At 39.4% G+C, this 24,840-nt stretch overlaps 1 protein-coding gene across 1 annotated transcript in view; it reads right to left on the reverse strand.

Moving 5' to 3' along the window:
* exoc5 (exocyst complex component 5) overlaps positions 1-24,840 on the reverse strand; it is a 56,776-nt gene that overhangs the window by 28,244 nt on the left and 3,692 nt on the right. Inside the window, exons 2-7 of the mRNA XM_063049376.1 lie at positions 20,680-20,774; positions 15,295-15,442; positions 5,175-5,369; positions 3,351-3,415; positions 2,863-2,891; positions 1,990-2,099 (exon numbers count right to left, since the gene is read on the reverse strand). Coding sequence (XP_062905446.1) covers positions 1,990-2,099; positions 2,863-2,891; positions 3,351-3,415; positions 5,175-5,369; positions 15,295-15,442; positions 20,680-20,774 — 642 coding nt within the window. The remainder of the gene's footprint in view (positions 1-1,989; positions 2,100-2,862; positions 2,892-3,350; positions 3,416-5,174; positions 5,370-15,294; positions 15,443-20,679; positions 20,775-24,840) is intronic.

The following is a 24,840-nucleotide window of genomic DNA, read 5'->3' on the forward strand; positions in this document are numbered from 1 at the left end:
AAATATGATTCTGAATTCTGCATATGAAAGACAGTGAAGTTCATATTTTTTGCATGTTGAAGTTTCATATGATGTTTTATCAGTGAGAATCTGGAATCAGTGAAGGGAAAACAAATGAACAGATTTAATTAAATGAGAAATATGAAATAATTGAGTTTGCAGTTGACAAGATATAAAGAGATATAGAAAATGTGATCAGAGGGTCAGAGATCCAGAAAATATAACTGCAGAAGCATAACAAGGATTTACTTTAATGCACCACCAGTGAGGGAGAATTCAGGGAATTGAAAATATACAAAACATTGGAAACTAAAGGAGGAAGACAAAGCAATTACTCCCCCTAAAGAGGAACACCTTTGCAAATTTGATGACATAATGAAAAATGATGAAAAACAATATTTTGCATAAGACAATAAAATGTCACAAGATGTATTACAACCATGTTACCACACAAAATTTTAACTATTGCGGCTAGAAATTTTAAGGAAGCTAATCAAATGCTTGGCCAAAGTGAGATATTTAAGGGGAATTTTGGAGGAAAGGAAACGCCTATGACAACTGGAGACAATCAATGTTACTGTAAATAAATAACCATTGAAGAACCGGAAGGCACAGAAGATCTCATATAAAGCCAGAGGAGATCAGTGATAGGGACAAGGTGGAGCCAGAGTGAGAATTGAAAATAAGGATGAGGAAACAGATGATTGCTCTAACTAAGAGCCAATACAGGTCAGTGAGTGAATCTTAGGTAAGTAGGATCTAATAAAAGTAAGATTCAAGCAGCAAATGTTTAGAGGGTAAAATGAAGGGAGGCCAGTCAGGAATGTGCTAACGTAGTCAATTCTAGAAGTAAGACATAGACATGACTATTGGGAGACAAAATAAGGCAAGGATAGAGTTGTGCAATGTTACAGATGTAAAAACAGAAATAGACAATATTAGTAGTGGAACAAATCCATGGCTGAAACTACTCTCTAATAAGGCTGCAACAACCTGGATCAATTTTAGACTATTCCCAGCAAGAAAAAACTGATACAGTTGTTAGGCCTTGATCCTAATTAAAATGACTCATATGTTTGTGCCATCACATACAAAGATACTCATCTACTGTGTTGTATCAAGTTGTGCAGTGAGTAATCCTCAAAAATATAATGGTACCTCATCTGTGAAGCAAATAATACTTTCCATTGAATTGTAAGTGAAGGATAAGTGGTGATGAGGGTATTGTGACTCTACCACGGAATTAAAAATAGATTCAATGAATCAGCAAAAATTTAGCAAACGGGGTTTAATGCTGGAAAGTGTGAGGTCCTGTACTTCAGTAAGAATGCTGTAGGAAAAAAGATCAAGGCATTTTTGTGCACAGATTACAAGGTTAGCAGCAAATGGTTCAGAGGACAAATGGCAAATTGACCTTTATCGAAAAAAACAGCAATCTAGAAATTGGTAAGTTTGCTACTATTTTATGTATCTGCAGTAAAGGGCAAAGTTTTGGTATCCTTACCCAAGAAAGAATAGTCGGAAGCAGTCCATACAAGATTCAGTAGGTTATTTGCTAGGATGAGATGGTATTACTATCAGAAGGCTAAACTGTTGGCTCCTTATTCTTAGAAGTTTAGAAGAATGAATCAATACAAGTTGTGATGCATACATTGCTTGAAGGGAGCATGGTAGGCCAGAAGTTGAGAGGATTTGACTAGTGGGAAAATCTTATAAGCTTTTGCCTGTTTATTCAAACTACCCATAGTCCAAAAGCATACATGACGGTGCAGATTGAGGGACCACAACACATATTTTGAAGATCTGAACATATTAATTACAGAATCAAGTATGATCTTAACTAAACGTTTTTAACAATGAAGCAGATTCACGTTGAGCCAAGAAAAGCAATATTCAAGAATTGCGTATTTTAGTAATTTCAATATTGAGAAATCTGAACTTGAAATATTTTAAACTATGTTTATTAATAGCAAAACAGAAAATGAATACCTTAAAATGGAGTAAAACTGCTGCAACCTCATGCATCCTGGAAATTTCATTTCTCCTCTGTGCATTTGTAAATTCCTGAATCAACTGTAATTCCAGGTCATGATATTTACCTAGTGATAACATAGTCAGTGTCATACAACATGGAAACAGAAAGGACCCACCCAGATTGACCCTACATTAATGCTTTTTTATTCCCTGTATATTCTAATCAACTCTTGTCTAGATTTTACACTCAGCTATACACACTAGACACAATTTACAGTGGACATTTAATCTCCCAACCCACACATCTGTAGAATATGAGAGGAAACTGAAGCATTTGGATGAAACTCATATCATCACAGGGAGAGCATGCAAATTCTACACATTATCAACAGCAGTCAGAACCAAAGCCACATTTCTAGAACTAAGGTAACAGTTCTACTAGATGTACCACAGTGCTGTCAAAAGTACATTAATTTGCAGCATATCACGTGGTAGGAATGAACTGGGTGGGAGGCTAGGATGGAAGGCCAGTGGTTGATGGCACTGTGCTATTGCTAACATAATTCTTTATTTAGTTTATTGCAAGACAGTAACTACAAGATTCAAATGCAACTTTATTTTAAGATGGCAATTTTCCTGTCATTCTCAGAATACAAAATTTTGATCAACTAATGTGGTACAAAGAACATTTGAAAATTTAATCCATTTTGCAACTCTTAGATATTCTCCAACTTTTCACCAACATGCCAGTGAAGCACTTATCCATCGAAAGTTAATATTCCATCAATACAATATTCATTAACCCTGTCAGAGTTTCAGCATCTAAACTGCTTTTGAAGGGAGCTTTCCTGCTATTGCATTCTAACAGAATTAATTACAAGCACTCACTTGCAATTTTTGATTTCACCTCAGCAAACCTAAGGACATAGAGAAAAAGAAATACTTCCTTATAAAGCATCCACTGTCACATTTTAATGTTTAATAAATACCAAACACAAAATATTTATTAACAAATGCCTGACAAAATCATTTATTAATACATAAAAATTTAATTATCAAGAACTGGGCAGTGAAAAATAGATTGACAATAGATTTCCACATCCATAATCAGTGCTTTTTGAAACTTTCAAGGTCTCACCAGTTCAACAGTCACACGCTCAATGCATTGCATTTATTGCACTGTCCTGAGAACAGCTTATGAAAAATGGAAGAGAAAACAGCAGGCAATTAACCTGCAGGGTTACTTGGCCAACATGATTTTTTAAGAAAAGCTGCTTGTTTTATCAGATTCAAATTAAGTCACCACTTATTTATTTCAGATACACCTGACAGTTGAAAATTAAAGACTATCTTTCTAATTTGAATGTTTGCCTCACCTATCAAATGGCAGCTCTTGAGCAATGAGATGCAACTTCTGAATGATATCAGCTGCCTCCTTAATCTGGGAAAAAAACAATGTTAACTTGTTTTTTTTTAAAATGTGGAAGAAGGTTAGTTTCGTTCAAGAATGACATATACAATGGTTCAAAGTAGTTCACCAACACTTTCTCATGGGTAGTTAGGAATGAACAATTAACTTAAGTCTTGTCAATGAGACCCACAACCCATTATTAAACTGTGAAATTGGCTTATTAAATTTAAGGAACCATTTCATTCCATCAGAAATTGAATTTGGAATAGTGAAGAAAATAATAATGCAATTTTATCTATTGTAAAACAGAGGTTAAAAACAAAACAAAAAGATTGAAAAACAGCCTTCATTTTTGGACAAATACAATGCAAAATCCTATTCAATATTCTCCTCAAACCAGCCTTTTTGAGGTTACATAACATTAGCACCCAAGTATGCCAGAATGTAGAGATGAGAAGCAGATTACTACACCAATGCAACATAATTAGTCACCTGCACTATATGGTTCCCCAGTGCTGTATCATCTGAAATATATTATAATAGTACTATATTATCTCAATTTACCATACAACTTCAAAATGCCGTTTTCAAGATTCGGAAAGAGCTATATATAACCAACATTTAAGAAACCTCAGTGGTTGTTACATTAACATCTTTTTAGTAGTCTGCATCCATGTACACACCCTACTACTTCCTGCCGGTCCTCATCCCACTAACAGCCTTAAGGTTTTGAGCAAATATAAGCAATGAATATTCCCAAGAAGGATTAATAAAAACATAATCCAACAAAGTGCAACAAAACTCCTAATAAGATCATGTTTGGGACAAGATATACGTGAACAGCTGAAACTACTTAAATCTGCAATAACTGATATGATCTCATTAGGGCTTTAAGTGCAAGGATGAGTGAAAACTGTATCGTTACATGATAACGCGTCACTATGTAAGGATGGCAGAATTACTACAAAACACTTGTTGATATCCATGTTAAACACAAGAGATTCTGCAGATGCAACACACACAAAATTCTGCAGGAACTCAGCAAGTCAGGTAACATATGGAGGGGAATAAACAGTCAACATTTTGGGCTAAGATCCTTCATCAGGAATGGAAAGCAAGGAGCAGAAGCCAGATTTAAAAGTGAAGTGAGGGGGAGTAGTACAAGCTAGTGATAGGTGAGATCATGTGAGAACGAAATTGGGGTGTTGGTGGGGAGGAAGCAAGAAGTAGGAAGCTGGGAGGGGATAGGTGGAAGAGGTATAGGGCAAAAGAAGAAGGAATCTAGTAAGATAGTGGACCGTGGAAGAAAGGGAAGGATGAAGGGAACTATGGGGATGGTGAGAAGAAGAGAAGGGGTGAGAGGATAACCAGAATGAGGAATAGAAAGAGTGGATGGGGAAGAGAAATTACCAATAGTTAGAGAAACTGATGTCAATGCAATTAGGTTGGAGGCTTGTCTGTCCAGGACTTCCTCCACTGCCATGATGAGGCCAAACTCAGGTTGGAAGCGCAATACTTTATGTTCCATATAGGCATCCTTCAAAACATTGATTTCTTTAGAAATATTTAAAGTCAAGATATATAAATATTTGAAAAACCGAGAAACTGTGGCTCCGGAGAACTGACAATAAAGAGAGTTGTGATCAGCCATGTTCATACTGAATGGCAGGGCAGGTTTGAGAGAGAGTGGCCTACTCCCGCTCCAATTTTCTTGTGTTTTCCGATCTTCATCCTTGCAAATATTAAGCCAATAGCCAATATCCACTTTTATCCTATTGGCAGGACCTACCTTTTCTGGGTTTGTAAAAATATCAGACTTCAACTCTCCATCCAGAAACTCATTAAAATACTTCATCAGTTTCTGCGCTTCTACAGCCCGTTGCCTTGGTGTATTTACCCCCTCCAGTTGGTCTCCAAGGTGACAAACCTTTGTTGCAACATAACTGATATGTTCATCCAGCTCCTGGAAATGCTGAAAAGCAATCTATAGGGGTAAAAAAAAAGAGAAGTATGCACTACATAATTTACTTTTAATAATAAAGATACTAATTTCTGTGTATTTAGCTCCAGTGGTCAGTGAGAAACAAATAGCTTAAATTATCAGATTTATCCATTCAGAAACAACAAAAATACCATTCTACCAACTTTTCCTGGACTATTTTCATTAAATATCATTGCTATCTCTGCTGGCAAATAGTTTAATGTTTCAAAGCTTTAAAAAAGTCTTCACCCTGATCTTGGCATTTTTACTCATCTCCAAATGTTATACAAGTCTAATAAAACACATATTCTGTTGCCACTTTCAATGTTTATTCTAAATGTTATTCAACATGAAAACCATTAACTCACCAGCTAAGGGTAGATGATAATAAGATGTTTTTTTCATTAAACCACGTTTGACCATGAGACTTTAGAGTCTGGAGTTAATATTGATGACTGTAAGGGCTACTCTCATTTAAGGTAAATTTGTCCTATCGGTGGTACCCAGATATTTTGATAAAGGAGTCTGGCATAAGGTATAATAAGGTATAATTCTGAGAGACTGTTAAGTGACTAACCTAATGGAACTTCTTTGCTAAATTAGAGATTTGTCACCATTTATTGGCTGGGAATACTGCACGAAGTCTTCTGAGCTGAGGATGACTTCGCTATATCTGAAGGTAAAGCTTATGTCAATTAGACAATAGACAATAGGTGCAGGAATAGGCCATTCGGCCCTTCAAGTCAGCACCGCCATTCACTGTGATCATGGTTGATCATCCACAATCAGTATTCAGTTCCTGCCTTATCCCCATAACCTTTGATTCCACTATCTTTAAGAGCTCGATCCATCTCTTTCTTGAAAGCATCCAGAAACTTGGCCTCCACAGCCTTCTGGGGCAGAGCATTCCATATATCCACCACTCTCTAGGTGAAAAAGCTTTTCCTCAACTCCGTTCTAAACGGCCTACCCCTTATTCAACTGTGGCCTCTGGTTCTGGACTCACCCATCAGCGGGAACATGCTTCCTGCCTCCAGCATGTCCAATCCCTTAATAATCTTGTATGTTTCAATAAGATCCCCTCTCAGCCTTCTAAATTCCAGAGTATACAAGCCCAGTCACTCCAATCTTTCGACATATGACAGTCCCACCATCCCAGGAATTAACCTTGTGAACCTACGCTGCACTCCCTCAATAGCAAGAATGTCCTTCCTCAAATTTGGAGACCAAACCTGCACACAGTACTCCAGGTGTGGTCTCACCAGGGCCCTGTACAGCTGCAGAAGGACTTCTTTGCTCCTATACTCAATTCCCCTTGTTATGAAGGCCAGCATGCCTTTAGCTTCCTTCACTGCCTGCTGTACTTGCATGCTTGCTTTCAGTGACTGATATACAAGAACACCTAGATCTTGTTGTACTTCCCCTTGTCCTAACTTGACTCCATTTAGATAATAATTTGCCTTCCTGTTCTTACCACCAAAGTGGATAACCTCTCATTTATCCACATTAAACTGCATCAGCCATGCATCTGCCCACTCACCCAGCCTGTCCAAGTCATCCTGCATTATCTCAACATCCTCCTCACATTTCACACTGCCACCCAGCTTTGTGTCATTGGCAAATTTGCTAATGTTACTTTTAATTCCCTCATCTAAATCATTAATATATATTGCAAACAGCTGCGGTACCCCACTGGTCACCGCCTGCCATTCTGAAAGGGACCCGTTAATCGCTACTCTTTGTTTTCTGTCAGCCAACCAATTTTCAATCCATGTCAGTACTCTGTCCCCAATACCATGTGCCTTAATTTTGCCCACTAATCTCCTATGTGGGACTTTATCAAAGGCTTTCTGAAAGTCCAGGTACACTACATCTACTTGTCCATTTTCATAGTTATATCCTCAAAAAATTCCACAAGATTAGTCAAGCACAATTTCCCCTTCATAAATCCATGCTGACTCGGACCGATCCTGTTACTGCTATCCAGATGTGAACCATCCATTTTTATCCTCTGTTTGAATATAATGCTAATGAGGCAATGGACAGGATTGTTAAACCACTCCAGAGGTTTATTCAGAGTCAATCACACAAATCTGGATACAGCATAGGCAGATTAGGTAAGAAAGACAGATTTCCAGCCCTGAAAGAGGTCAGTGAGGCAGATGAATTTTCATAACAACTTTTATTCATTGCAGCAGAGACTTGATGTTAGTTTTATGAAGTGTGAGATTTTTAACCATATTTAAATTCATTAGATCCCTTTGTATTGATGGTCCAGGTCACTGGATTACCACACTACATCTTAAACTCTATGGCATATCCACAGGCTTTGCGGCTTGACCCGCAGCAGCTCACAATCTACATCAATGATTTGTTTGAGGGAATGTATGTAATCTCTTGCAAATTTAGAGGACGATACAGAAAGACTGCTGGTAGATGTGGATGTCAGAGTCAAATAGGGATGTGGGAAATGGAACACAATGTGGAAAAACTTGATGTTATCTACAATGGTAGAAAAAGACAAAGAATACTTTTCAAATGAGTGCTAGTGTTCAGATGGACCTAGGTCTGCTCATGCATAATTTATTAGAAGTTAATGTGCAGTACAGTATCTTTGTAAGAGTATTTGAGTGCAAAATAGAGACCTCATGCTCTAATTAAATATGGCCATGGCGACACACATCTGGAAATGGTATACAAGTTTGGTCTCCCTCAGGAAGCATGTGTTTGCATTGGAGAGAATGCAGCAAAGCTTCACTAATATTAGATGTGAAATAACAATTGCATGAAAGGATTCCAAGTTTCATTTCTTTGCAACCGAGATATTACACCAGAGATCAGGTGTGAAAATTTATAAGATTTGCAGAGTGAAAAAAATTAATTTTATATTTTGTTAATATAAACTAAAAGTAAAAATTGTGACTAATCTTAAGTAATCCTCTGAAGTACAATTAAGCTTTTTCTATACCATTAATAACTTCTTATGTATAGATAACTGAGCTTTAAATTCACTGGGAGAGACAGCTTTCAAATCATTAAACATTCAACTGGCTTATTCACAACTCAAAAGAACTCGGTCATTGTAAGAGTTAACTGCAGTCTAGTTTTCAACTATTATTAATAGATAACAAATGTAAATGTTCAGTACTGTAACAAACATTCCCTTCTCAATTCCCTTCTTTAACCATATTACATTTTGTACAGGTTCAAAATTAGTAAAACATTGGGCAGACTCATCATATGTTACTTTTTATATTCACAGACAAATTCTAGATTGTGCATGGCCCACACCTGAAATGTGGATTTCTTGCATGATTCTATTTGAGAGTCTGCAACCATCATGTTGACTTGTGTCCCTTACCTTCACACATATCGGCAACACCAAACTGAAGGCAAAGAAGCAAAGTAATTGGATGAAAATTATCTATGTTCAAAGTCTATTTATTATCAAAGTATGTACACATTATACAACCTTGAGATTCATTTAACAGGCAGCCACGAAACAAAGAAACACAAAAACAAATCCACATAGTCATAGTCATACTTTATTGATCCCGGGGGAAATTGGTTTTCGTTACAGTTGCACCATAAATAATTAAATAGTAATAAAACCATAAATAGTTAAATAGTAATATGTAAATTATGCCAGGAAATAAGTCCAGGACCAGCCTATTGGCTCAGGGTGTCTGACCCTCCAAGGGAGGAGTTCTAAAGTTTGATGGCCACAGGCAGGAATGACTTCCTATGACACTCAGTGTTGCATCTCAGTGGAATGAGTCTCTGGCTGAATGTACTCCTGTGCCCAACCAGTACATTATGTAGTGGATGGGAGACATTGTCGTGGATGGGAGACATTGTCCAAGATGGTATGCAACTTGGACAGCATCCTCTTTTCAGACACCACCATCAGAGAGTCCAGTTCCATCCCCACAACATCACTGGCCTTACGAATGAATTGGTTGATTCTGTTGGCGTCTGTTACCCTCAGCCTGCTGCCCCAGCACGCAACAGCAAACATAATCGCAGTGGCCACCACTGACTCGTAGAACATCCTCAGCATCGTCCGGCAGATGTTAAAGGACCTCAGCCTTCCCAGGAAATAGAGACGGCTCTGACCCTTCTTGTAGACAGCCTCAGTGTTCTTTGACCAGTCCAGTTTATTGTCAATTCGTATCCCCAGGTATTTGTAAACCTCCACCACGTCCACACTGACCCCCTGGATGGAAACAGGGGTCACCGGTACCTTAGCTCTCCTCAGGTCTACCACCAGCTCCTTAGTCTTTTTCACTTTAAGCTGCAGATAATTCTGCTCACACCATGTGACAAAGTTTCCTACCGTAGCCCTGTACTCAGCCTCATCTCCCTTGCTGATGCATCCAACTATGACAGAGTCATCAGAAAACTTCTGAAGATGCAAGACTCTGTGCAGTAGTTGAAGTCCGAGGTGTAAATGGTGAAGAGAAAGGGAGACCAGACAATCCCCTGTGGAGCCCCAGTGCTGCTGATCACCCTGTCAGACACACAGTGTTGCAAGCACACATACTGTGGTCTGCCAGTCAGGTAATCAAGAATCCATGATACCAGGAAAGCATCCACCTGCATCGCTGTCAGCTTCTCCCCAGCAGAGCAGAGCGGATGGTGTTGAACGCACTGGAGAAGTCAAAAAACATGACCTTCACAGTGCTCACTGGCTTATCCAGGTGGGCGTAGACGGTTCAGCAGGAAGACGATGGCATCCTCAACTCCCAGTTGGGGCTGGTAGGCGAACTGGAGGGGATCTAAGTGTGACCTGACCATAGGCCGGAGCAGCTCCAGAATAAGTCTCTCCAGGGTCTTCATGATGTGGGGGTCTGTAGTCGTTGAGGCCGCTGGGGCGCGGCGTCTTCAGCACAGGGACGAGGCAGGACGTCTTCCACAGCACAGGAACCCTCCGGAGCCTCAGGCTCAGGTTGAAGACATTGCGAAGTACTCCACATAGCTGAGGGGCACAGGCTTTGAGCACCCTGGTACTGACACCATCCGGTCCTGCAGCCTTGCTTGGGTCGAGACATTTCAGCTGTCTTCTCACCTGTTCAGCTGTGAAGCCCACCGTGGTTGTTTCGTGTGGGGAAGAGGTATAGTCATGAGAGCAGGGTGGGGGACTGTGAGGAGGGGTAGGAGGGGAGAGTGGAATATGTGTTGGTTGGGGGCCGACAACAGATGGCTCACGAAGGGGATGAGCAGGGGTCACAGTGTCAAATCTGTTAAAGAACAGGTTAAGTTCGTTGGCCCTGTCCACACTGCCTTCAGCTCCTCTGTTGCTAGTTTGCCGGAACCCAGTGATGGTCCTCATCCCACTCCAGACCTCTCTCATGTTGTTTTGCTGGAGTTTCCACTCAAGCTTCCTCCTGTACCTGTCTTTAGTCTCCCTGATCCTAGCCTTCAGGTCCCTCTGTATTGCCCTCAGCTCCTCCTTATTTCCATCTGTATACTGTATACAGTTGCAAGAAAAAGTTTGCAAATCCTTTGCAATTAGCCGGTTTTCTGCATTACTCATAAAAATGTAGTCAGATCTTCATCTAAGTCATGATGATAGACAAACATATATATAAGTATATACAAAAGACTATCTAACATCCAACGTGCAGAGAATAAAACCACATCATACCCATAAAAAGACCTGCCTCACAAATCTTTTTGTTTTAAACTTTCCCCTTCTCACATTAAAACTATGCTCTATGAAAAAGAATCTGACTACTCACAAACAAAATAAAATCTGAAGACGCTGGAAATCTAAGCAGCACACACAAAATGCTGGAGGAACTCAGCAGGCCAGGCAGCATCTATGGAAAAGAGTACAGTCAACGTTTCAGGCCGAGACACTTGGGCAGGATTGGAGAACCCGATGAAGGATCTCGGAGTGAAACGTTGACTGTACTCTTTTCCATAGATGCTGCCTGGCCTGCTGAGATCCTCCAGCATTGTGTATGCGTTGCCTGACCATCTACTCTTTCTATGCCTTCACAAAAATTTATTCGCTTATCTCAGCTCACCCCACAGACTCCAACTGTCCAGAGAAAACAATCTAAATTTGTCCAACTTTTCGTTATAGCTAATAAATTCTATTGACATAGATGCTGCCTGGAATCTTCTCTACACTTTCTCCAAACTTTCCACATCCTTCCTGTAACATGCACACAATATTCTGAATGTGACCTAAACAAAGAGCTTCAACATGACTTCCCAACATTCATACTCAATGACTTCTTTACCACCCTAGGTACTTGTGTTTCCACTTTCAGGGAGCTATGGACTTTCCAGATCCCTCTGTACATCAATGATCCCAAAGGTTCAGATATGTACTCTATACCTTCATCTTAAATTTGAAGTCCAAAAAGGCAAGCATTAACCTGCTTATACCTTTCAGCAAATATTTCTAACTCTTCCACCACAATTGTCCTGGCTCACTGAGAGAAACAACTGACCAAAGACGGTATAACACTGTTAATGCTATAATCTGAGAATTTCACAGTATTAACTCCAGGCCACATATTGTTTTGGGATATTAGATCGAACAAACAGGAAAACTTATTGATTACATACCACTTCTCCCTCAGTGAATGAACCTGTATTTCTCCATGTTAAACACTGTTTAAATCCCAGCTTCTCAAAGATATGCCACAATAAACAAAGCACTGGTAACTATTGCATAGTATTAATCATTATCCATAAGAAATAGTATACTATACATCTTCTCAAGCTTTCACTGCCATTCATAACATCAAAGTATGTGAGAATCAATCCACAAAAAAAACCTTAAATTGGAACACAGAATATTGTGATTTTTTTAAGAACCAGTCAAAATCTTAGCAATTTAAAATTGTTTAATACATAAATCTATACAACTTGCGCACATCTGGAAATCTGCCACTTTATTGATAAAGAATATTTTGTTAGTAATTGGCTAAATTTTAAAATGGACTTCACAACCTGCAGTGAAGGGTAACATATTACCAAAATTTTTATCTTGTGTTATCAAGACAAGGCTAAATTCTTTACTGCTTTTCCGCAAATGGCAGAATCCACTTAAACTTAGAAATAACAAAAGTATTGAACTCAGGTAGATCACTTTTTCTTAATTTAGAGATACAGCATGGTAACTGTCCCGTTTGGTCCAATAAGCCCGTGCTGCCCAATTAACTAGTCCCACTCCAATACAGCAATTCATGGCCAGAGATTCACCTGTATTTAAGACACAGTTAGAGAGAATTAAGGACTATGAGGAAAAGGCAGCTAGGTGGAGCTGAGCCCACAGCCAGATCATCCATAACTTACAGAACAGCAGAGAAGGCTCAACAGGCTGGATGGCCTATTCCTGCTCCTATTTCTTTTGCTTTATGTTCTTATGTACTGCAACTTCCATTTTTACCCCTGGAATCTCTCAAATCTCTCAAATCTCAAGCTGTGGCATACTTCTTTTACTCAATTTTGCAATATCCCCCAGCATTGTGAAAACATGCCAAGCTCCACACGTACAATGTTAAAAGCTCTACCTCATAATCAACTCTCCTTCCCTGCAGCATATCCAATTTGTCAGGCTGCTTGCCCAGTACCTTGTATTATGCCCAAACCTGGGCTATAAACATCACCCAAATGCAAGCGACATACTACAATGACTGAAACCACTAGTTTTGGTATCCACCACAAATTCTATTCCACACACTTAAAATGCTAGAGGAACTCAGCAGGTCGAGCAAATCTATGTAAAAGAGTAAACAGTCGACGTCTCTGGCTGAGGCCCTTCATCAGGAAAGGAAGATTTGAACAACTTCAGGGTAGGCTTGCCTGGAAGAGACTTCACAGTGTAGTAGTAGCACAAACTGAGACCTGATGAAGGGTCTCAGCCTGAAACATCGACTGTTTATTTCATAGATGCTGCCTGACCTGCTAAGTTCCTCCAGCAGCTGCAGATTTTCTCGTTTTTGCTACAAACTCTATTTCCTTGTTTTCCATCTGTTCTCCACCTTTTCCGCAGTCATGCTTTAAGACTTAAGCAGTCCATTTCCAAAATCTGTGCCCAAATTTTTAACATCTAACTTAATAACTGAAAGAATTATTCACTTTTTTATTGTTCAATTACGAAGTATCTTGGGCTGCATTTGGATATTATTGAAAATCTGATAGTGCCCACAGAACCAAGAATCATCACTTTAAGGTGAGAAGCAAAGAAATTAGACATTGTTAATCAAATAGCTAAACAAAGAAATCAATTTACTTCCATCACCATCTGGCAACACTGCACAATCTATTCTTCCTAAGCAGTTGAGGAAGTACCACTAGCATAACATCACAACGCTGATCTGCCACTAAAAATTCCAGAATACAAACTATTAATTTTTGTTTTAAAAATAGCAGCCTAGTTCTACATAAAATAATGTAATTTTGAAATTTAGGGACAATAAATATATATTTTAGTTTGATTCATAATCTGTCAAAGGTTTGACAAGTAACTATCATTACAAGTTTACTCTTGCAATTCATTACTGAATACAAGTGCACATTCCTTTATCCGAAATTCTGAAATCCAAAAGGCTCTGAAAACCGAAGTTTTCTTCACCAACAGCTGACGTCACTCAGGTGTGACGTGGCAGCACTAGCAAGAGGCCACCAGACGTCAGTTGTGGCTCAGCGCTCGTACTGGTTACACGTGCATTTGCTCGCTGATATTTTGTGTTCGCTGTTGACTTTGTGTTTAATTTCACTGTGAAAGTGTCAAAAAGTGTTGCAGATACCCCTATGGGTAACAATGAGAAAAAGAGAAGGAAGCATCTATCATTATCAATAACGCAGAAAGTGGAGTTATTGCAGAAGCTTGATCGTGGTGTGTCTGTGTGGTGTCTTACTGAAGAAAGTAGTGTTGGAACTACCACTGTATATGATTTAAATAAACAGAAAGACAAGTTACTGAAGTTTTATAAGTGACAGTGACGTTCTACATTTATTCCAATAAGTCATTTACCATGTGTTTGATTCGGTTCATTTGAAGCTGTACATTTTTATGTTTTATTGAATGTTTTTGTTGGAATAAAATTTTTTCTTGTCATTATTCCCTAAACAATACAGTTTAACAACTATTTACATAGCATTTACATTGTATTAGGTATTATAAGTAATCTAGAGATGATTTAAACCTATACGGGAGGACGTGCGTAGGTTTGGTGTGCCACCAGGTCCTAAAGTCCACTGCACTGAAACAAGCTAAATAAAGGACTTGAGCATATGTGTTTTTTGGTATCCGGGGGGTGGGGGTGGGGAAGGGGGGGTCTGAAATCTGAAAAATTCTTAATTCCGAAATGCAACTGGCCCCAAGGGATTCGGAAAAGGGATTGTGGACCTGTATTTGCATATCTTAAGAACAAAAAGATTAAGTGAATAAACAAAAAAGAGATTTGGTCAACAAGTCTCAAATTAAACTAACCACACATTTCAGCACCAGGTCCTTCCCCCATCTGGTTCCATCTGCCATTCATCTTGTCCCTAATGATTCCCACTATTACCCTTCATACTCATCAGATTCCTGCATTGGTAGCCTTTGTGCTACTGCTATCACCCTCCTTGCCAGCTTCATCTTCACATTCCCTACCCCTTGCATGAGTCCATCTGCTCTTTCTTCTTGTCTACTTCTACTTACCACTACCTGCCTCCATCTACCCATACTCAGTTCAATTATCACCTACTGGTCGTTCTCACCTTTCCCTTCTTTTTTTCTTTATATAGGCCATCTTCCCTCTCCACTTTGAGTCCTAATGCAGATTCTCAATGAAAAATGTAGACAATTCTTCTCCCCCACAGATACTGCTCGGCCCACTGAATCCCACCAACAGTTTGTATTTTTGCTCCAGATTCCAGCATCTACATTCTCATGTCTGAGAGCACAGTTACTACTGACCTGATTGCTTTTCTGTAATTCTTGAACCTTCTTTGCAAACTCTTTAGCTTCTTTCTGGCACTGTTGTTCCAGCTTCTCTACCTTCCTTTGGATGCGTTCATCCAGCATCTTCAGCTCCTCGATGTGATCCACAAATTCTTCCAAAAGCCTGTGGTGCAAGATTATAGTCATCCAAAATTTTCAATATGAGATTTAGATAAAAGAAAGTTACTGTTCATTTAAAAAACAATCTACTTATGGCTTCTAATACACACAGATACCATTATATAACTTGGTTTCCAGTTTGACTGTTAATAGTGGGATAATGCAGGTAATGATTTCATTCATTCCACTAACCATGAGCACAGGGCCACATTACAAAGAGTTTTCATAGACAGCATTAAATGAATTTCACCAGAAATAACAATACACTAGACTGAAATTGAGTTCAAATTTACAAACACCAATTCTCCCTTTTTTCTTACTTTTTAAATATTCGAAATATAAATAATTAAACAGTTCAATAAATGGTATTAGTTTATTATTGTCAGATATACCAAGATACAGTGAAAAGCTTGTCATGCATGTTGTTCATACAGATCAGATCGTTACATAGTACATTGAGGAAGAATAAGGTATAGTATAACAATAACAATGCACAGCAAAGTAACATCTAAGAGAAGGTACAGTGCAGGTAAACAATAAAGTGCAAGATCATTATGAGGTAGATTGTGAAGACAAGAGTTCATCCTGTCAAATAAAAGGTCAATTCACAAGTCTGATAACACTGGGAAAGAAGCTGTCCTTGAGCCTAGTACTAGCATCTTCTTCTTGATGGGAGAGGGAATCAGGAAAAATGTCTGGGGTAGGTGGGGTCTTTGATTATGCTGGTTGCTTTACTGAGACAGCAAGAGGATAGACAAAGCCCACAGAGGGAATGTTGGTTTCTGTGATGTGCTGAGCTGTGTCCACAACTCCCAATAAATTGAACAGCTGCCACTAATACACCTCTACAAGATTTCCATCCTTAAACATTTGTTATAGCTCCATCTCTTGTGGCTGGTTAGCACACATTTAGATCTTTGTCTTCCTATTTCACCTCTAATCTTGATTGAGATCCTTATATACCCATTCCGACATCTTTCCCTTCCAATGAAGAAAACTACTTAGTTCATTCCCTGCTCTTGCTCAGTACATAGAATATGGAGATAAGGAGCAGGGAGGACAGGGTCATATTCTGTTAACTTGCTTCCAATGCTGCTCACCTCACAAATTTCATACATCATGGCCTACTCCACATTTCAATCAACTTCCAGCATCTGCAGATTTCCTCATGTTTCCACATTTCAATAGCCTTTTTGTAGAAACGTGCTTCAATTCTGTACCCTTGATTGAAAGCTGATTTGCTGAATTTTAACTGGCTATAATAACCAGTTCGCTCTTGGACTGTATTCCTTGGAGTTAAGAATGAGGGGAGACCTCATAGAAACATTTCGAATGTTGAAAGGCATGGACAGAGTGGATGTGGCAAAGTTGTTCCCCATGATGGGGGAGTCTAGTACGAGAGGGCACGACTTAAGGATTGAAGGGCGCCCATTCAGAACAGAAATGCGAAGAAATTTTTTTAGTCAGAGGGTGGTGAATCTATGGAATTTGTTACCACGGGCAGCAGTAGAGGCCAAGTCATTGGGTGTAGTTAAGGCAGAGATTGATAGGTATCTGAGTAGCCAGGGCATCAAAGGTTATGGTGAGAAGGTGGGGGAGTGGGACTAAATGGGTGAATGGATCAGCTCATGATAAAATGGGAGAGCAGACTCGATGGGCCGAATGGCCGACTTCTGCTCCTTTGTCTTATGGTCTTACTATACCTTTCCTCTAATTCTGCAACCCACAATAGCCACTCTTCGTCTCCTGCCCTCACCAAGTACACCCAAAATTTCTGAATCCGTTTGCTTTCAAATAGACATTTTCTGATCTTTATTCCAAGCCATTTTCTCCCCAAGTATTCCCAAAGATTTCGATATTGAAATTGAAATCTGGCCTTCTGAGGCATTTAGAGGAACTTTAGAGTCAAAGTTATTGAGACATACAGCAAGAAAACAGGCTATTCAACCACCACATCCACACTAATGGTCTCTCCCAGCACTTGCAGTCTACGCAATTCAAGTGCTTATCTACAGACTTCAACACTACTTCATATACTCTTTTCAAGCAAATGAGAAAAAGATCTCCTTCCATCTCCTCTGAATCTCTTCCCCTTTATTCCAAATCTGTTTTACCCTATCAAACATCCACCGCCCAATATTTTACACCTCAATCTTGGCCCCTCTTAACTTATTCCACTCCAGGGAAAACAGACTTGCCTTCTCTAGTACTACTCATAACTGAAACACTCCATCACAGGCAACATCTTGGTGAATCTCCTCTCAGATGCTTCCTGTGGTGTGGCACCCAGAACTGTACGCACCGTACTCCAGTTGAGACCCAGCCAAATTTTCAAAGAAGTTCAAGCATAATCTCTCTGTTTTTGTATTCAAAGCCTTTCCTAACCAGATTATCTACAGTACTTCCTCTGCTACATTGAAGGATCTCCGGACTTGTACTCCAAGATCCCCCTGTTCATCAATGCTCCCTGGGACACTACCATTCATAGCAAATGTCAGCTTAATGATCACTTCCAAAATGCATCACCTCACATTTAGCCGGATTGAATTTTATCTTTCAAATCTCTTACTAACTCTTCCTTCAGTTAGTCCTGACGAAGGGTCTCAGCCTGAAACGTCGACTGTACCTCTTCCTAGAGATGCTGCCTGGCCTGCTGCGTTCACCAGCAACTTTGATGTGCGTTGCTTGAATTTTATCTGTCATTTTTCAGCCAATTCACCACTCTAAAGCCAAAAACCACCCTCTATAGTATCCACAACACTACCAATCTTTATGTTATCTGCAAATTTACTAATCATAAACAGAAGAGATTCCATAGATGCTGAAAGTACAAAGCAACACACACAAAATGCTGGAGCAACTCAGCAAGTCAGGCAGTATCCCTTCATCAGCACTGGAAAGGAGAAGATGCCTGAATAAAAGGAGGGAGAAGGGGCAGAGGACAAGCTAGAAGGTGATAAGTGAAGCCAGGTGATTGACGGAAGGGTGATAAAGTAAGAAGATGGGGTGTGATAAGTGGAAAAGGTGAATGGCAAGAGAAAGAATCTGATAGGAGAGCAGAGTGGATCATGGGAGAAAGGGAATGAGGAGAGTACCAAGGGGAGGTGATAGGTAGGTGAGAAGTAGTAACAGGCTAGACTGGGGAAATGAAGAAGGAAGGGGGATGTGGAAAATTACCAGAAGTTGAAGGATCATAATTTGGATGACCTTTATAAACTTAATTATCTCCCCTTGCTGCACAATGTCGAGGAGGACCTATGTAGGTGAATAAACCTTCCCATCACACTGATGGGCAGGGTAAACTGCATAAAAATGAAGATTTTTTTCAGTCTTTACCTATCCCATTATCCAATAATTTTTTAAAGATTCTCAATGGACATATTCGTCTATCTTATGGTCCGGTTAAATATCTAGAATCTCCGTGGAAAAATTGACCTGGGACTATAAATTAGGAGGGTTAAAATTACCAGATTTTAAAAAATATTATTTAGCTGCACAAGCACGTTTTATTGCTTCTTTTTTTGATGAGACAACTATTCCTTCTTGGGTTACAATTGGCTTACATATGGTAGGAGAAGAGATGGCAGAAAAATTTATATATAAATGGGACTCCAAATTAATTAAAAAAGAAAACATGCAATCCTCTACTGAGACATGTAATTTATATCTGGGAAAAAAATTAAACAATTTATGGTTCAAAAAGTAGGAATATCCTCAAGGACACCTCTATCTCAGAACAGGTGGGTAATAATGACTCTGGGTAATAAATTTCTAGTCACCTGGTATCAACACGGTATCAGGTGCATTGAAGATTGTTATAATCAGCAGAAGCAATTTATGTCCTTTGAGGGACTTAATAATAAATATAATTTATCTAATAACACATTCTTCTGCTATCTCCAATTACAATCTTTTTTGAGGGACTGTTTGGGTCCATCTCTGGCTCAAATATGTATTTTTGTATTTTAGTTCAAATATGTTTAATTACAAGTCAGTAAGACTACACATAGCCTTCACATTCAAACTATCCAAAGCACAGAATTAGTTCAGCTGAATAACTTGCATTTTCTTTAAGAAAATGAATCATTACATTAACAAGGTTTATATAAAAATTGCGACAAATACTTTGTGTATTGCACTTTACTATATTCAGGAAATGTCAATAAAGTGAGGTAGCTAACAATATTCACCAATTCTACCAATACTTCAAATTGTAATGTCCATACCGATTCATTATTCAGTCGGAGAAACCACTCAGAGGCCACGTTTTCGCTCGATCAAATCTTTATTTAATTTGATCCGAGGAGAGGTAACCACCATACACATCTGCAGCGTCTGGCAATCAACTCTGCCTTGCACGAGTACAAGGTTACATTTATATCCAAAAGGAATGGTTTCAGTTAGCACCTGTTTCCCCTGTCCACGCTTATGACGGTTTTGTGGTTAGCAATTTCATCATGGTCACAACAACTTCACGTGCAGAGGTACAGGTCAGTAAGCACTTCTATTCTAAGAGATGAGCATGCAGTTGCAACATCCTAACCATGCCCAGTTCTTTGTCTAGTTCCCGCCCCTGCTATATTTTCCAGGTCACATACACCACTTAACCCTTCCTATCCCGTACTCCAACCCCCTTTTCACTTACACAGTAAATGCCATTTTTAAATTACTAGTTAACAGAAACAGTAAACAATCACCATGAAGGCAAGGTACAGGTGAGCAGCTGAGCTAATCTGAAAAGTGCACGGTAGTACTGTACTGCTCATCACCTCAACAAACCAAGAAATTTATTACAATAACAAGTAATCTTTTCAAATATAGAGACTAACCTTCAAGTATGAAAGCAGTTTGAAACACATGACAAAATACTTATCAGTAAAAGAAATGCAGAATTGTAAGTTCACAGAACACAAGTGGAATAAGTAGACTTACTAAATTTATAACATGTTTCAAGACAAGATAAACCCCAATTCTTGTACTTCCTTTCAGTTGACATACTTTAGGGTAGAAATTACATGGCTCTGAAAATTACTCATATGTAGAAAAAAAAACCAAAGAAATGAAAATCAATACATCATAAAAGCATTTATTTTCCTTCTGATGAAAACAAAAACCTGTCATGGCCAATTACTTTAAATCCACTAACAAATATGCATTAGCTTCAAGTGTTCACATTTTCCAATGAGGATAATTTCATAAATAAAGATCAACTTTGTTCAAATTTCATTAAAAATCCATTACCTTTTTGGATCAAAGGCTTCTGCCCCACCTTTGGAACCTCCACCCGGTGTTCTCCATGCCAGGCGTTCAATGTACTCATCAACATCAAAAGGTTCCTGAAAACAAAATAAAAACCTGCTTTACAACAACCAGCAGAAATGCATGTCTGAACTGTGAAATATTAAAAGTAATAGAAATTTTGGCACAATTAAGACAAATTGGCAGAATGTCCATGATGCCAAAGTTAAAGAATTAAGGAATTTTCTATTTTGGGGATATCCCAGAATGAGAAAACTTCGCTACAAGCTTGAGAGCTCAGTGGGGGGTGTCAATGCTTTTTACTGGTGGGGGGGGAGAGGGTTCGTTGCTTTGCTGCTGCTTATGTGGGGGGGGAGTTGGGGGGTTGGGGTTCTAACTTTTAACTGTTATTCATTCTTTGGGGCACTCCTCTGTTTTCGTGGATATTTGCAAAGAAAAAGAATTTCAGGATGTATATTGTATACATTTCATTGACATTATACGTACCTATTGAAATATTAAGACCATCTTATCCATAAAATCTTCTTGTGACTGTAATCAAAGTCACCAGAGGATACTGAAGCTGGTGATATAGAATTCATCATAACAAATGGGCTTTCTTCTGGCAATGCTCTAGTCTCACAAAGCCAAAAGTACATCCCATTTTTATAACCATGAGATCAAAGGTAACAGCAGGTGATTCAATACAATTTCAATAGTTAAAATGACATTGTTTACTTCAATGTTTTGGGTTGACAATGATTCCATTGAATTACATATCTACAGAGGGAGACACCTCTGAATGTTCAAACATCTTTGTCACCAAGTAATTAGCACAAATAGTCTTAAAAAGCTCCTGGGGACAGAAATTCCATGACACCCAAAATTAATGTTGTCAGGGCTATCTGAGTACACAAAAAAACTATTGATTGCCTATACCTGTGACCATTATGCTAAGTAACATCATTAGCCTGGTCTGCCAGCTTGAACTCAAGTGACGATGGTGCAATTGACGTAGCCATGTTGCCTGGTTTGATGCAGGCCAATTAGCACAACCCCATTGTCTTAACGTTTGGCTGATGCATATCCAAACGTCTCATGGTCAGCATTTTACAAACCATAGCTCTTAAGCCTGATTTGTACTTCTGTGTCAAATGTACGCAGTAGGTACCGTGTACCCTACGCCATAGGGTGACATGCACCTCCCCAAAAAAGTAACTCACGCGTCGCGGCAACACAAACCGCAACAACTGTGATTGGTCTGCTTGGTAGCATCACATTTCCTCCTACGCATTTCTGGTCTGTACACTGATGCGAAATAAGTGGTTGGAGATGATGAAACAAATCGTCAAATCTACCTGACACCATCTGAAAATATTTGAAATGCATTTCCTCGTCCATGTCTCTCATGAAGAAACTCAACACAGTGGCATAGAAACCCCACCGCCAACTAGCGTTTTGGCGGTGAATTGCACAGCGACGCAGACACAACGCATGCTCGCTATGGCATAGGGCTACGCAGAAGTATAAATCAGGCCTACGGCGTAGCCAGTACACACAAGTATAAATCAGGCTTTAGTCTGTAGGCAACCTGTGCTCCACCAAGTGCAAAGGCACGTTTTTACCTTCAATTTACTGCTTGCAATTTACAATCCACATTAAGAACTGAAGTTTGGCTCTTCTTTGAATTAATATCTGCTATATTCACATAGCTCCAGAAAACTCCCTAACAAATCTCAAATAAAATACTCTTTCATTGATCAATGTTGTCAGAAAAGATACAGTTGCAAGAAAAAGTGTGAACCCTTTGCAATTCCCTGGTTTTGTGCATTAATTACTCATAACATGTGGTCTGATCTTCATCTAATTCACAATAATGGACAAACACAATCTGCCAAGGCTAACAATATACAAACAATTATACTGAGTACACCATTTAAACAATCCCAGTCTAGGTTCAAAAAAAGTATGTGACCCTCTGGGGTAATCCTTCTACAAAAGCTATTTGGAGTCAGGTGTTCCAATCAATGAGATGAGTTTGGATGTGTGGGTTGTAGAGGTGCCCTGCCCTATAAAAAAAGACACAGGTTACTGACAGAACCTGCTCTTCTAAAGAAAGATCTCTTTATGTGCACCATGCCTCGATGAAAACAACTTTCAGAGAAGACCTCGAAAAAAGACCTGTAGAGATGCATGGTACAGGTCTAACAAATGCTAACAAATAGCAGTGGAAAATTATTATAGTACTAAAGCCATCTCACTTAGACAACTGGGGAAATTAATAATTAATTAAATCTGCAATGAAAGACCACAAATAAAGATGAGAATAAAACTCATAGCTTGTATTAAAAATGTACTGGATTCAAAGTACAGCAGGGAGTCTGCCTTCTGTGATTCCATACCTCTGACCTGACCCACCAGCTCAAGGACAGCTAAATGCAGGCCTGGACACTAAAGTGACTTAGATGAAGATCAGGCTACATTTTAATAGCAATTAATGCACAAAACCAGGTAATTGCAAATGGTTCACAAACTTCAGGCTGCTGAACACAATTTTTCCTTCAATATTAATCAATAAGCTTCAAAACATAGGCCTCTGCACTTCACTCTGCAACTAGATCTTCGACCTCCTCATCGGGAGACCACAGTCACTGCTGATCAGAAATAACATCTCCTTTTTGCTAACAAATCAACACCAACACACTTCAGGATACTTGCTTAGCCCTTTGCTCTATTCCCTCTACCTCCCCCCCTTTGAATGTATGGCGTCGCACAGCTCAAACACCATCTATAAATTTGCCGATTACACAACTGTTGTAGACAGAATCTCGGATGAGCGATGAGGTGGTGTACAGAAGTGGGACAGATCAGCTACATGTGTTGGCGTAACAACAACCTTGCACTCATGTCAGCAAGACGAAGGAAATGATTGTCAAATTTGAGAAGAGAAAGTCGTGGAACCCACACAAGTCCTTATCAAATGGTCAGCAGTGGAAAGGGCGAGCAGTTTTAAGTTCCTGGGTGTCAACCTCTCTGAGGCTCTATCCTGGGCCCAACATATTGTTGCAAATATGAAGGCAGCATGCCAGGGACTTGATTTTCTTAGGAGTTTGAGGAGAATTAGTACATCACCAAGGACACTCGCAAATTTCTATAGATGCATCGTGGACAGCATTTCGTAAACACAAAATAATCTGCAGATGCTGGGGTCAAAGCAACACTCACAACACGCTAGAGGAGCTCAGCAGGTCGGGCAGCATCCGTGGAAACGACGAGTCGACGTTCCGGGCCGGAACCTGACGAAGGATTCCAGCCCGAAACGTCGACTCATCGTTTCCACGGATGCTGCCCGACCTGCTGAGTTCCTCCAGCGTGTTGTGAGTGGAGAGCATTTCAACTGCCTGCATCACCATCTGGTGTGGAGGAGGCCACCGCACAAGGTTAGAAAAATCTGCAGAAGGTTGTCAACTCAGCAGAAGGTTGTGAACCATCACGGTTATTGCCTCCCCACACAACCGAGGGCATTTTCAAAAGGCGGCAAACATCACTAAGGACCTCCACCACATGCCCTTTACTCATTGTTACCATCAAGGAGGTACAGGAGCCTTAAGACACGCAGTCAATGCCTTAGGAACAGTTTCTTCACCTCTGCCATCAGATTTCTGAACAGAATCCATGAAGACTACCTCAGTATTTTTGCTCTCTATTTGCACTAAAAACATATACATTACAATAATTTATGTTATGTACTGCACTGTACTACTGCTGCAAAACAACAAATTTCTATTAGCTCAGTGAAAACAAACCCAATTCTGATTCTGAAATCTGGCAATGCCATTATTAATGACCCTTCATGAGCTGCTGATGAAACACTTTGAATGTGCAGCCTAAGTTATATTGCCACAATGATTAGTATTTCTTAGATAAAAGGAAGTGACTTCCTAGGTCATTTCAAAAAGCAACAATACATTTGCAGGATTGGAGATAATTATATGGCTAACACTGGAAGGGTTTCAATGATCAACAATAAACCACTACTGACCAGTTCTTTTTAAAGTCAGTTAATTAAATAAATCTGACATAAACTCTTCATTTTCCATGGCAAGATTGAAACTTGCCTCTCCTGATTATTAGCCTTGGGCTCTGGTTCACTAGTTAAATTGT

This window comes from Mobula hypostoma, chromosome 1 (assembly GCF_963921235.1).
Source record: "Mobula hypostoma chromosome 1, sMobHyp1.1, whole genome shotgun sequence".
Classification (NCBI taxonomy): domain Eukaryota; kingdom Metazoa; phylum Chordata; class Chondrichthyes; order Myliobatiformes; family Myliobatidae; genus Mobula; species Mobula hypostoma.